The 15815-nt window shown below is 32.8% G+C and overlaps 1 protein-coding gene across 2 annotated transcripts; it reads right to left on the minus strand.

Annotated features, from left to right (window-relative positions):
- Window positions 1-6345, minus strand: LOC143247799 (U-scoloptoxin(16)-Er12a-like). Of its 2 annotated transcripts, none has more exons than XM_076496289.1 (3): window positions 6078-6345; window positions 4375-4495; window positions 1-660 (listed from the first exon to the last, which is right to left on the minus strand). In XM_076496289.1, the coding sequence occupies exons 1-3, from the start codon at window positions 6097-6099 to the stop codon at window positions 573-575; spliced, it is 231 nt and encodes a 76-aa protein (XP_076352404.1). In that variant the 5' UTR covers window positions 6100-6345; the 3' UTR covers window positions 1-572. The 2 variants fall into 2 exon arrangements, with proteins under 2 accessions (XP_076352404.1, XP_076352403.1); XM_076496288.1 differs by having other exon boundaries at window positions 5991-6325.
- Between the last annotated feature and the right edge of the window lie 9470 nt (window positions 6346-15815).

Consider the following 15815-nt stretch of genomic DNA (forward strand, 5'->3'; position numbering starts at 1 on the left):
TGATTTATAAAACTAATTTAATATTTCCGTTTCCTTATTACAAAATACAACAACTTTCACGATGAATATCTTACCAACAATAGATATCTATAATACGATAAATCATGTCTTTAATTTATTTGTTTTGATGTTTATACAAAGATAAAATATTCAAGTTTAAACTACTTCCCACCAGTTTTAAAATGGAAATAATTTATATTTTGGAACGTCCGACGTCTAAAAAAAGAAACTAGGAAATCCTGCAGTTAAAAGACCTATGATTACCAATAATTAGCCTTTTTGTTGTGCGAGAAAAAATTAAAACTCAAACACCCTTACAACTATGATAATACAGTAAAATAAAATGAGATACAGAATAATTGTTTTTTTTTAAGTTAAGTCTAGTCCACAAGATTATTATTATAACTTTTATAAGAATTACTAATTTAAGATAACTTTCTCTATCACAGTAACACGACGTTTTTAGAAAGTGGTGTATTTCTTCCTATCTCTGTCCTTTCTCCATATGGTCTGCCCTGATGTTTGAGTTGAAAGAACGGTAGTTCCAATTGTAATCACCAGATGGCATAATCTCAGCATTTTGCACTAGGGCAGCACTTTGGGTAATTACCTTTTTCTTTAACTATCAGACATTCAGATGAATAGCCAAAACTCCCGCACCTAAAACAGAATGAAAATGGTAAATTTGATGTTCTACACATTTTATAAGCCATCCTATCACATTAACCAATATCAACACTTATTTCTGTTTCACAATACAATGAATGATTGAATCATGTTTTAAACACACTGTTTTTGTATCAAGTAGTAATTTGGTTTCATAATATTATCTAAACTTAGCAAATCATGTTATGTACTATACTTTTACAGACAAAAAATAATACTCTTAAAAGTTAATCCCTCAAACAAACTGCATGCATATATTATATATTCAAAAACGGCTGGTATGAGTAAAGAAAGCACTAGTACAGAAGCGAACAACTTTTCGTCGACCTTCTTTGCTCATTGTCAGGTTCACAAAGAAAGAAAGGGTTACTAACCGGAAGCTGACCACATGTTTGAATGGCGGTTGTGTAATTGAGTGTAGGAATGTAGAGGGCGTGCTTAGATGTTGGATATATGTATTAATATAGGTATAAAGGTATTCCTTTGTATTGGTTTATTTTGGGCTTTAGTTGTTGTACATAAGTAAGGCTTCTTTAATTTTGCGTTTGTTATGTTTATGTATGCATATAGTCAAGAGTCTTCCTCGTGAACCCGTACACCATTCTTAGAAAACAAAACAAGAGAAGCTGAAGCTAACACAGCGCCACTTGTCAAGAAAAACAGTTAAAACCAGGAGTTGCCGTCGTTGAGCAAAACCTTAGTAACAGTTGTTATGGTATAAGAATAAATGAATAACTTACACAGTTCAAATGTCAGGTGGTTATCTTGCGGGCACATGGTTCCAAGCCGACAGAGCCCTTTAAATGGTCTGAATGTTTATTTACAGTTAAAACGTACAGGATATCTTTACAAATTATTTACTTGCATCCATTCACGTGCAGCAAAAGCAGTCATCAAATAAGTTTTATTCACTTATTGTTACCTTTAAAACTCGTATGTTTTTATGTACGTGATAATTATTATATTTAACATCTCTTGCATAAGTACCTGACAGCCGTCATGAAATGTCTGTAACTAATATTGTAGCAGGTGTGAGATAACTACGCCTGATATTGGAGAAATGACCTTCCCTAGTGGGGGAACTGTTATAAATAAAGCATGCGCAGAACAGCTGGCCAGTAATTCGGGAAGAAAGTTAACAAAGTGAAGATTGTTTTATAGCAAAGCCACGTTGAGCTGTCTTCTGTGTCGAACCATTGATTTCATTATTGTAAGCCCATAAACATATCACCAGGGGACATCAAGAGGAAGACTGAAATAAATAATCAAACAATATCAAAAATTAATTGATATTTATTTATAAAATGAGTGAAGGGCTAAAAAAATATAAGTTTGGCAAAAGAAAAAGATAATTAATGTATTGTGTTAAACATATGTTCTATTTGAGTTATTAATGTATTGTGTTAAACAGATGTTCTATTTAAGTTATTAATGTATTGTGTTAAACAGATGTTCTATTTGAGTTATTAATGTATTGTGTTAAACAGATGTTCTATTTGAGTTATTAATGTATTGTGTTAAACAGATGTTCTATTTGAGTTATTAATATTGTGTTAAACATCTGTTCTATTTGAGTTATTAATGTATTGTGTTAAACAGATGTTCTATTTAAGTTATTAATGTATTGTGTTAAACAGATGTTCTATTTGAGTTATTAATGTATTGTGTTAAACAGATGTTCTATTTGAGTTATTAATGTATTGTGTTAAACAGATGTTCTATTTGAGTTATTAATGTATTGTGTAAAACAGATGTTCTATTTGAGTTATTAATGTATTGTGTTAAACAGATGTTCTATTTGAGTTATTAATGTATTGTGTTAAACAGATGTTCTATTTGAGTTATTAATGTATTGTGTTAAACAGATGTTCTATTTGAGTTATTAATGTATTGTGTTAAACAGATGTTCTATTTGAGTTATTAATGTATTGTGTTAAACAGATGTTCTATTTGAGTTATTAATGTATTGTGTAAAACAGATGTTCTATTTGAGTTATTAATGTATTGTGTTAAACAGATGTTCTATTTGAGTTATTAAGGTATTGTGTTAAACAGATGTTCTATTTGAGTTATTAATGTATTGTGTTAAACAGTATAACTCAAGTGGAACATCTGTTTACTTTTTCATTACTTTCTGAAGTAGAAAGAACTATAGCCACAGTTGAGTTGCGTGTTGTTAAATACAAAACCGCAGAATGGGTATACACAAAGAGTATCTAAACCCGGGTTTAGTGTTAAGTCTTCGGGCATATCTAGTCAGCTAACATATCCTGATAAATTCACTACTTCAGTAGCTTGTATCTCACACATAAACCTTGTCAGCTAACATATCCAGATAGATCCATTACTCCAGCAGCTTGTGTCTCACACATAAATCTAGTCAGCTAACATATCTAGATCTTAACTATGAGAATTGATACATTTAGTAAGTCAGTCAACAAACAACATACTACAAACCTTTGTATGTATTCGACTTATAAATTATTTTATGATATTCTGAGGATCTAACTTGCTATGGAAAAGATGGCCAATTCTTAGTTTTTCCTAAGACCCGGACAACTTTAGGTGGATTTTGATTAGCTTTAATTTGTAAAAACTGAAGCTTTAAGTTAAATATTTGGACGTAAACTAAATTATCTGTATAGATAAAGCACAGCGTTTCAAGTTGTCTCTGGAAATATTGTAGCTACACTGAGTTGGTGTCCATCTACTGCTATACCTTCAAACATGTGCTGGATAGCGCCACAACTCCACGCACACGTATAATATTGTTAATTGGTTTTGTGTTTTTCTTCTAATTATTTTAATATCACAGAAGAATATAAAAACTGGAGTTTAATCACCAGGAAAATCAAATTTATATTTCAGTTTCATTAGTTCACTACAACATTAAAAAACGTGTCTTTAACTGTTTCTCTGCAGCGGTTTATGCTTAGGTTCTTAATTAGCAAAATACTTCTTTCGTCTGAAACAGCTCACCCACAGTTTTGAAATAACTAATAATTGTTCTGTCAGTACTTTAGAACACTTTAAACCACGTTCACTAAAGAAAATGAATTATTACAATTTAAACACGTATGTAAAAAAATTGTTATAAAACACAACCACTATTTTTGTATCAAGTTAATCTACAGAGTAAATACTTTATAAAAAAACATTATTTTTTCTTTAAAAGGTTGAATTTCTAGAAACTTGTCGAATTTATTTTTCATACTTTAATAAAAAATATATTTCTTTCACGTTCGTTTCATAACAAAATTTCTATTATCGCGCTAAACTTATGCATTGAAAAGTGGTCTACAATAAAACATTGCAGAGTGCCCGAATTTTGTCACGAAGAACAGAAAAATATATTTATATAATTCTGATTATGACGTGGTAAGTAAAGTATTATGTTTAAATGCAAAATATCGATTTTGGCATTTTTACCCCATGTCACATACTAATATGATAGACTTGATTGGGAACCGGGTGTCATCCATTGGCCAGTGTTCCGGACTTTGTATTGGAGGGTCTGTGTTTCGCCTCTCTTTACCCCCTCACAAACATTGCACATTTTGGGACCGTTATAAGAGTAACGATCAAGTCCACCTATTTGATTGTAGCAGCCCAAGAATTAGTAATCAGTATAAATTTCTGTTGACCAACTGCATCTACTCCTTAGTCAATCAGCTCAAAATTAAAGATTGGAATACACTGTTAGCTTACCCATAACCAGATATGTACAGAAATCCTTCTAAATATACACAAGATAGCTTTTCACACTTCTTATCATTGTACCAAGTGTCACCAACCATGTGGGGGACAGAATTTTCGTCGATACATCGACCTGTAAAAAGAAAACAACATGGGGCAAGGGGTTGAGAAAATAAGAAGTATTTTTATAAAAATAGTCATCTCGAGTAAGTATACAACCTACTAGTTAAGTTAAAATTACTTGTTTTATTTTGTCATAATATAGCTTCTGTGAGAAGTTATAAACCTGTTTCAAAATCAGTACCTGCATTAATACAGAAGGCAAAACCCAAAATGTTCTCTTAATGTTGCATAACGTTTCATTGTTACAATTAAAGGATCTTTTATCGTTTCAGTTAAAGGTTTAGTTTATTTACTTAGATAATACTTGTTAATGGTTAAGTAATGTTTAAATGTTACATTTGAATGATGTTTGATTGTTACCAGTAAAGCACTCTTAAAGAAATGACACGAATTTTTATTAAATTCTTATTTAACGAATTAAGAGTAAAAAGCTCTATAGAACTGGTACAATCAAACTCTAAGACTAACAAATATGGTCATCTCTAGGTCGTTATGAGCTTAAAAAATAACCCGTGATTCCAAGTAGAAATAACAATCTTGAAATGAAAGCTCTATAAGACTAGTACAATCAAAACCTAAAAACAACAAATATGGTCATCTCTAGGTCGTTATGAGCTTAAAAAATAACCCGTGATTCCAAGTAGAAATAACTATCTTGAAATGAAAGCTCTATAAGACTGGTACAATCAAAAACTAAAACTAACAAATATGGTCATCTCTAGGTCGTTATGAGCTTCAAAAATAACTCGTGATTCCAAGTAGAAATAACTATCTTGAAATGAAAGCTCTATAAGACTAGTACAATCAAAAACGAAAACTAACAAATATGGTCATCTCTAGGTCGTTATGAGCTTCAAAAATAACTCGTGATTCCAAGTAGAAATAACTATCTTGAAATGAAAGCTCTATAAGACTAGTACAATCAAAAACGAAAACTAACAAATGTGGTCATCTCTAGGTCGTTTCTTTAGTTTTCATTTGCAAGAAAGTGTGCTTAAATCACACAGCTTCTTTAGTTTTAATATGCGAGAAAAGTGTATCTAAACCACAGAGTTTATTTTTTATATGTGAGAAAGTGTAATTAAACCACATTGTTTCTTTAGTTCCAATATGCTATAAAAGTGTGCTTAAACCACACTATTTCTTTAGTTCCAATATGTTATAAAAGTGTATTTAAACCACACAGTGTCTAGTTTTAATATGCTATAAAAGTGTGCTTAAACCACACTGTTTCTTTAGTTCCAATATGCTATAAAAGCAAGCTTTAAGCATGCATCGTTTTAACTATAGGATTCAGTTTAACTTTCGTAAAGTTATTCAAACTCGTTTAGTAACTGTTAGGTCAGAGGTCAGCACCCGCGTATACAGTGGACTGTCTGTGCTGTGCCAACCAGAGGAACTGAACCTTAATGTTTATTTATTTATAAAGTACATTTTGTTCGTTATTAAGTACAAATTAACCACACTTGGTTACAAGAATGTTTGTTCTTAACCAAATAACTTACCCAGCCCGATTCTTATCGGTTTTAAATACATATAGCTGAATGCTGGTATCACAACAAAAAGTACGACAAAAAGTGCTTGAAACGAACCGGTTTGGAGGCCTTTCAACATCGTGCTGAATAGTTCAAGAAATGTTTACACATTCGGTTTCAGTCACATAGAGTAACTAAACAGTGTAGTTCCAATTACATTTATAGCAGGAGATTACAATATCTAGTCGGTTAAAACATGTAGGCAGAATATTGCTTTCTGACAATGCGATATTGCGAGGGAAGAACCGTGGAACCTATTTTCTGTAGCTATAACCGCAAAATTCCTATAATAGTAAAATATCAAGAGATGACACAGTTGAAAGTTGGTATTTGAACATCCGGTACATTACTTCCGTCTTAAAACACTTCCTGTGTTGCCAAGACTTCTATTTCAGTGTCTCCTTGCTTACAAAAAACTTCTGTTTACTTCCTGTATGTAATCGGACACTATATTTTGTTTGTAGAATTTTGTGAGTGACGCCTTGTCAACCAAAAACGGTCCTACAGTCTCATTTATGGACTGAAAAAGAATGGTTTCCAGGGTTTCTCTTAAAATAAAATAAAACAATCTTTGACATCCTTCATGACGAAATGAAATAACACAAATAACGTTCGCGACGGGTGCCTTACCTTTAATCTCTCAGTTTGAAAGTAAGGAAGACTACGTCCTTTGTTGAGTTCTGCGTGTAAAAAGTCTGGAATAAACGTGAACCTATCAGTAGACAGTTAAGTAAATAACACTTTCATTGTTGGCAGCATCTACTAATTTATGATACGTTAATTACATTTGGAATTATTAGCAAACAATAAAATACAACTAGTATAAGGACGGACAAATTTTCATTTAGATTTAAAATCTACGCTTTAAGTAATCTCCAAGATAGTCGCAGACCGAAATTAGTGAATTTTTTTTACCAGTTTTGCCCCATAATCATAATTTAGACCTTTTCGTGTAACACACGAAATAAAGATATTTTATTCAGGTATTAATAATTTTTTTTTATAATATAGAAATTGGTAATTCGCCGACATTACGTAATTTAGTCTTGACCAGCATTAACCTTGGCCTTATAGTTCACGTGCAGTACGAGTCAGATATAAACCATGTCCAGTCACTTTACGTATTTGTTAATTTCGGTGGTTACTTGGCATTCAGTACAAAACCGTTGGCTTGGTAATTGATTATGAGGAAAAATAGCTAGATGGTTTGTATTATAAAATATTTGAAAAATTAAACATACATTGTAGATGGCACTGTATTCTGCGAACTTTTTAGCTCAGGAAGCTAATCTTCGAATGCTTGTTCCGTTTATCAACAGTTTTCCCCAGATGACTGTCCAGTCTTTGTTCTGAAGGAAGACATAGAGAACCAATTTGTAAATAAAAGAAAATATCGTTTAAACTCCATAATGTGTCATTTGAATCAAAGTTTGATAAATTGTTTTTCTCTGTGAAACACTGATGTGTGTGTGTTTTGTTTTTCTCTGTGAAACACTGATGTGCTTTGTTTTTCTCTGTGAATCCACTGATGTGTGTGGGTTTTTTTTTCTCTGTAAAACACTGATGTGTGTGTGCCTTGTTTTCTTCGTGAAACACTGATGTGTGTGGGTTTTTTTCCCCTCTGTAAAACACTGACGTGTGTGGGTTTTTTTCTCTGTGAAACACTGATGTGTGTGTGCCTTGTTTTCTTTGTGAAACACTGATGTGTGTGGGGTTTTTCTTTGTAAAACACTGATGTGTGTGTGTTTAATTTTCTTTATGAAACACTGATGTGTGTGTGTCTTTTTTCTCTGTCAAACACTGATGTGTGTGTGTGTTTTCTATAAGAATCAAACTTACTTTTACTTCATTCTTGAATTTGTTTCACATTTCGTATTATTTTCTTGTGCTGATGTCTAACTGTATAAAGAGATCATAGGTAAACAATATAAATAGTAAATTTTAATTAAAAAGGTAATTAATTTTAGTTTTTATTCAACATACCTTATCAGGATGGAGTTATCCTAAAACAAAAGCTTTGGTTTGATATATAATTCTACAACATCATATTGAAGGCTGGCATGTTAACTTCAATCATAGTTTGATGTCTCACCCATTGATGCTCTAATTATTACTTTCTTATTAATTTACTATTTTAATTTTTAACTAAATGTAACAACAACAACAAAACTCAACCACACTTTTGGCTATAGACACAAATATGTGGTAACGATGTGGGACTTTTTGGGCGTGCCCAAATCTGCTCCCTTTTTAAGCATGTGAGGCCGGCGAATTAAAGATGAACCGGGTAAATAGGGTATCCCCACCACAATTTAGGTCTTCACACACCAGAAAACATTGAATAATGACCTTTTATTATTGTTTAAATGTTTGTTTTGTGACTGCGTCATCGTTAACAGAAACAACCTAATTATTTAATCTAAGACTTGGATATCGTGTGTTTGCATTAACTTTCCTTTGGTTGTGTATCTGTTTAAAAACAAAACAATTGTGGTTTATTTAATTTATATATATTCTAATAAACAAAAACATACTCAAACAAAAGTTAAAAATGCTGCAGAAATCAAAAGGATCCCCAGAGTACAGGCTATAATGAGAGATATAAAATTTACCCTAGGTTTTGAAGGTGTCTGTAAGTAGGATCCACATTACGGTGGGGATACACTGCCTGTCAGTCTTAACCTCTGTTCGCCGGTTTCACATGAAGAAATTCATAAAAATAAAATAAGAATAAAATAATTAAATAAAATAGAAATTAGAAGAGCAAGATGTGGGTGCTTAAGCCCGCAATGTATCACCCTTACTGCCTGTAAACAGTTGTGGGGAGGTGATTGCTCTCCAAAGTAAAAACGAAGAAAAAACACGAAATATGGTACTACAACTGGGGAGTGAGTAAAATAACCTACCACCTGAAGTTAGGGTTCCAGTCCCCATTATACTGGTAAGGCACTAATTAGTACCACCCTAGATAATTTATAATAGCGTAGAAAAATTCCAACCATCTATATAAACTAACTAATACAACACCCAACAACTACTGTAGCTACCAATTTCCAGACTCTAAACAAACCTTTATTTGCGATAAGATGTCCACTCGCAAAAAAGTAGTGCTAAGTTGTTTAAATGACCTTGTTAACAACTAAAAAAGAGTTATAAGAAACTTGCAGTAAAAATAGTTTTGTACTTCTTTATATTTAATACACTCTAACATTTAACACAGAATATTTTTAAAATATAATTTTTAATATTTTTTCTTTATTATATATACTGAAATTAATTTTTGCATGAATATTCCAACTTTTATCATAAAATATTGTAATTTATTACGAATTTTGCAAAATCAGAATAATTACAAATTATAATGCATACAAGAGTATGGTACATTACTATTAACAGAGGGTAAACTATATGTTGGAAAATACCCGGCATAGCCAGGTGGGTTAAAGAGTTCGACTGGTAATCCAATGGGCGAGGGTTCGAATCCCCACCCCAGTAAACATACTCATTCTTTCAGCCGTGGTGGCGTTATAATGTTACGGACAATCCCACTATTCGTTGGTAAAAGAGTAGCCCAAGAGTTGGCGGTGGGTGATGATGACTAGCTATCTTCGCTCTAGTCTTACACGGCAAAATTAGGGACGGCTAGTGCAGATAGCCCTCGGGGTAGCTGTGCGCGAATTTCAAAAACAAACAATATATTGGAAAAGAAAACTATTTAAATTAATATCATTATAATTACTTTAATTTATAGATCTCAATAACGTATCTCTACATTAGACATTGAAATATATATTTAAACTTAATGAAACATAAAACAATTACTTTTATTTTCTTGCTATTTACTATAATCGTTATTTTTTGTCTATTTATATTTTTTGCACAAAGGTATCTGAACCTGATGGACTATACGGTAAATAATACTCATAATGTGGGCACAATCAGGGCAACTTCCCGACGAGCCCCAAAGGAATGTAAAATATATATTTACATATAAGCTTCTATAATTGTAGCCAATCAGTACTAACGGGCCCCTCAATTACACAGTCTTTACAAAATGTATCTTCTTCCAGTCCCAAGCTGGTACACCGGTAAGTCTACGGATTTGCAACTCGGTTCGATTCCCCTCGGGGGACTCTACAGACAGCCCGATGTGGCTTTGCTACAAGAAAACACACACACATTTTCTTCTATTTTATTTACTGTAGGGGATACTCAGTAGGCAAAAACCGTGGTTTTTTGCAGAAAATTACATTTAAATTTAAAGGTAGATTTTTTTTATGGCACGTCCAACCAAGCGACGTATCGTTGGCTGTTAGTGGATACATCAAGGTTAGTATATTAGTAGCAAACAAATGAAGTACTCAGAAACTGATTTAGAAGCAAGTATAGAGAAAATAGAAGCTGTTAGTTACCATGAAGAGAAGTGACCGGTGTACAGTTTTGGTGTAATAATACAGGACATGTGCTAGAACCTGCAGTGTTCACGATGGGACTTGCAGGATTACACAGGTAACTTCTCCCGACAAGAAGACAGACATCTGCTGAGATTCCAGGAGTTTACCCTGATGTATTGATTATAGGATCCACCTGTGGTTCTCTCATTCATGAAAAACAAAACGAAAAGGTGAATCAAGGTATAGTAAATTGTAGAGGGAAGTGTCTGATCTCTATGTTTGTCGTTGGAAGAACTATTTCTTCATGATATTCCTTTATGTAATGCTTCTTCGTTTACCTAAAAGTGGATGGCAATGTATCAGACCTGTGTTAATGCTATGAATGAGTGCATCTGCAGTCAATAACTTGTGTTCAAACCTGAAGAGCATCGTGATGGAGATTCCTGGCATGATGCAGAGTGGTCTGTCCAGGAAATTATTTTGAAGACGGTGCACTAATCCAAAAATGATGTTTTCATTGCAGGAACATTCTATCAGAACCAGGAGATATTACTACGATGACTGGACAAAAATTACAAATGAAGATGACAATGGACTATATCTCCTCCTCAGCTCACATGGAATATCCACAAACCAGTGAATTGGTTCGTGCAATGGAAGGTACATGATCAAAGAAATGCCCAGTGTTGAACCAACTCAGGTAGTTGGGTTCAGTGAATCTTGAATGGAATTCAAGCTCTGTCAATGACATGTATGTTGACGCTGTCATTTGTGAAGCAGACAGTAATGTCTTTTCTCTAAAAGTCATTCCACCAATTAGGAAACTAAACAATATGCATTTTGCAGAGTGCTCAATGGAGATGCTAGCCAACACGTTTGGAAATAAGGAGTCAGTAAAACTGTAAAAGGAGACAATGTTTGTTACTGAAGATAGGAAGTGCTAACATTACTCTCCTAAATCAAGACATGATGTGAAATTTACAACAAATAGTAACAATAGCTGTTACTATAAAAATGTATAGTTATCTTATTCCTGTTGAAGTAGGAACCATTGGTTTTGTAAATAATACACATCTATAATGCTGAAGAACATCATATGTGTATTAATGTTCTCATAATTTACAGATATACAGTGTCCATTGTCTGATACCTGGATCCTGAATATACAACAAAATGTTCCTCACTACTTTGGTTTCATTTCAATTAATTTAATCTTCTTGAACCCAAACATGATTCTAATTTGTATTTAAATTTCTTTTTTAAATCAAAATTGTCAAAAAGAAACAACCATGTTTTAAATATAGGTTTATTTGTTTGTTTGGAAATTTCGCACAAAGTTACTCGAGGGCTATCTGTGCTAGCCGTCCCTAATTTAGCAGTGTAAGACTAGAGGAAAGGCAGCTAGTCATCACCACCCACCGCCAACTCTTGGGCTACTCTTTACCAACGAATAGTGGGATTGACCGTCACATTATACACCCCCACGGCTGGGAGGGCGAGCATGTTTAGCGCGACGCGGGCACGAACCCGCGAATTACGAGTCGCACGCCTTACGCGCTAGGCCATGCCGGGCCTAGTGTTAAATATAGGAAATTATCATTTGATATCTACTTCATTTATCTAGTTTCACTAACACTGTCTTACCACATACCAAATTTACCCATAAACTTTATCGTCTAGATGTAAAGCTAGAATGAAATGGATATCTCTATGAGTAGTAAACTTCTATATATTTAAACTGTATGAAGTTTGAAAAGGTAACAGAACTACAAGTTATTTAAAGTACTTTCAAACCTCACATATTAAAGTCTAACAACTATAAAAAATAATACCAACCATTATATGAGTTTTGGTACTTTTTGGTTACATTTTGCAACATAAAATAAACAGGTAAGATTATCATGTTTATCACAATTAATGCAGTGTATCAACATTATAGTCACAATATATATTTTAATATACTGAAGGTATTATAATGTATTGATATACAATGCTTTAAAACGATTGCTAGTGTTATATACTATATAAAGATAAAACTAACAAACCAGCTACTTAAATACGGGCTGTAACTTATTTAGCCTTACAGTAAAGTTCGTACATTATATGGAATGTTCATACTGAAAAAAAAAGCGAGTTATTCATTTTTCTGCAGAACATTAAAAAAAACTGTTAGAACCAGGATTTTATTTATCTCCAACAGCACCGTACTCAAAAATACACATGGGTTATCTACACTAGTTGTTCTTATTTTTGAACTAACAGGATGGAATGGAGGGATTTGGTCATCACTTGTAATAAGATACCTACTTGGTCACTCCATGTCAAATCATCCAAGGGGCTGCAAGTGACCCCCTCAGAATGCCTTGAAAAAATTCACATGTGCTCATCTACCCACATAATGAAAAACTTGCTAAAGATTAGATCAATATCTCTAATAGTTCCCAATTTACAGCACAGTAAAATTTAGATAATATTGCTTTTATTTTTGGCAAATACATTGTCTGGCAACTTTGGCAGCTTAAAGCTGCAAGAGTAATGGGGTAGAAGGCTGAAATTTGCTACACTGACTGAATTAATCTCACAGAATTCAAACATGGTCTTAAACCAAGTTTATCTCTCTTAGGATTTGTATAGTGAGGCTGTAAAAATCACCTGAAAACCCAAAATTGTAAAAAAACATTGGTTTATTTAATAAGCCATAGCTCTAAGACTTAATATGATACAAAACTGAATTTGTTTTCCTAATTTCCTATAACATATCAGTTGATAAATCAGCAATTGTTGTAATTAAAAGTTTATTATATATTCTGTAAAATAATTTTTATGATTTAGTTTGACCATGTCACAAGTTATTCAGCCTTTTCATATTTTTACCATATGCTCTTACATCTCTGAATATGATCTACAAAAAAAATCAGGATGGTGTTCAACCTACTTTTTGAGTTATAATTTTTAAAGTATCCTCTGACCATACGTTTTTTGTTTAGAAAAAATTCAGTTCAGGTGTGTTACTGTGTGCAAATATATCCATACAATTTTGAAAAATACCTGTCAGAATTTTATGAATCCCACTGAAATATTCTCACCAGCCTTTCACAATGTTAAACACTGAAGTTGTAAGAAACAAGAAAGAATCCATTTCTGAACAAGTTTATCGGCATAACTAGTTAGATCACATGGTAACGCAAATATATTGTGTATACATTAAAGTTATGAACATATGACTGGGTTTAATATTCATAATATATTAGGTTGAGGAATAATTCGTGAGCATTTTTAAATAATTTCATTCAAGCATTACATGCAAGACTATACAATACTTCAATGCATGAACACATTACACCCAAAACATTTATTATGATACTTTATTTCATGTAATACCTAGGCATATAGTATGCATTGTTTTAAACGAAATTGCAAGAAATTAAATGCGAAAAGCAGATGGTGTCGAAAATGCTCGATTTTGTCCACTTGACATTCCATTTAATGAGCTGAAAATGAAAGCAAAAATTAAAGACATATGAAAATCAAACACACCATCTATTAGCGCAAAAAATTATCTACCAAATGATATGAAATATTTTGCGAAAGCGTTTCATTTATGAATATATTTTTTTTAACTTGAAAAACGCTCACGAATTATTCCTCAACCCAATAATAAATAAAAAGGTAAATCAGACACAAAAAGCACAGTGCTACAACAGTGGATAACTGAGAAAGATTATAGTCACACCAAATTGCAATAATCATGACTATGAAATGTTTCAAAAACTGCTTTGGTGATAAATTAGCCTTAACAACATCAAAGAAACATTGCTTTGTTCAGACAGCTTAAATACATTTCTGAATTTTGAGTTTGATTATGTTGAGATCACTACTGCCTTGCACGGTAGGTGCACTTATCAGACAAAGGATATGTTGAAAAGGAATCCAGTTTTCATCTTTACGTGACCTTGCAGGGCATGAGAACAGTTTGTTTCTTGATTTCTTTATAAATGACATCAACACATCGGAATGTTCATCTGATCTATCTTTTATGTTTCCCACATACCATTCATGATCGTGTATGCATGCCACATATTTCCCTGGCTGATAATTGTCATTATCATTTGAGCTGCTGCAGCATCACTTTCACTGCTATTACCAACAGTTACAACTGTGTACAGATCATCACCTTCTCATATAGAATTTGTTGGTAGAGTGGGGAATAAAGCTATGATGTGACCTAATACCTGCCACAGTTTTGCATTTTTCACAGCACTCAAGTAGATCAAACTCTACACAATTCTGCAGGATTGATTGACAAGAAAGAACTGAATGCCCTGAATGTGGTCCTTTGTCCAATGGTACATATCAGAGACACTTAAAATTTGATAATTTATTATTTTTCACAACCTTGATTTGTTTTTAAGATCATGTTCAGAGATGTAAGAATATATGGTAAAGACTGATTAGAATATTTCAATGGTATTCATAAATTATTTCAAAATTGTATGGATATATTTGCACACAGTAACACACCTGAATTAAAGTTTTGTTTTTCAAGTAAGTACTATACAAATCCTAAGAGATAAACTTGGTTTGAGACCATGTTTGAATTCTGTGAGATTAATTCAGTCAGTGTAACAAATTTCAGCCTTCTACCCCATTACTCTTGCAGCTTTAAGCAGCCAAAGTTGCCTGACAATGCATTCACCAAAAATAAAGAAATATTAACTAAATTTTACCAGGCTATAAATCAGAAACTATTAGAGATATTGATCCAATCTTTGGCAATGTTTCATTATATAGGTAGATGAGCACATGTGAATTTTTTTAGGGCATTCTGTGGGGGTCACTTTGAAAATTTTCCAAAATCTGGATGATTTGACATGGAATGACCCCACTGGGTATCTTTTTTTTAATGGGAAGTGAACCAAGGACTTGAATCCACTAATCACTAGGACATGCTCAGACATAGAACAAAATATTTTGGTTTAATTTTGTTTACTTAGATCTCAAAAATTTAAAATAATATGGGTCTTAGCATCCCAGTTTTGGACATGGTGGTTAGGGCATTCAGATTGCAGGTCATCAACAAACATGGTCACCCCTTCAGATGCACGAACTTTACTGTTCATTGTTAAAGCACTGATTAATGCCTTTTTTCTAGTCTATCACTTCTAAGTTAGGGACAGATAGATCTCAGTCACTATGCATGAAATTAAACTAACAAATATCTCAATTTTAATTACATAATTTTTGTATGTAATTATCTATCTTGGTGCTTTGAAAGCAGTTCAACAGAGACAAACACTTACATTTTAAACTTTGCTCGAAACATTAAATACAATTCTTGCTTACGTCACAAATAAAATATACACGCATCTGTTACAAAGTCAAGTAATTTTATGTTGTGAAG

The sequence above is a fragment of the Tachypleus tridentatus genome, chromosome 3, assembly GCF_004210375.1.
Source record: "Tachypleus tridentatus isolate NWPU-2018 chromosome 3, ASM421037v1, whole genome shotgun sequence".
NCBI classification, from domain to species: domain Eukaryota; kingdom Metazoa; phylum Arthropoda; class Merostomata; order Xiphosura; family Limulidae; genus Tachypleus; species Tachypleus tridentatus.

Excerpts from the sequence above, each read along its gene's own strand:
- LOC143247799 (XM_076496288.1), bottom strand. The coding sequence starts at position 6,099 with ATGTTGAAAGGCCTCCAAACCGGTTCGTTTCAAGCACTTTTTGTCGTA. Across the intron at positions 4,496-5,990 it reads ACCGATAAGAATCGGGCTGG|GTCGATGTATCGACGAAAAT; the intron begins GTAAGTTATTTG and ends TTCTTTTTACAG. Across the intron at positions 661-4,374 it reads CTGTACATATCTGGTTATGG|GTGCGGGAGTTTTGGCTATT; the intron begins GTAAGCTAACAG and ends ATTCTGTTTTAG.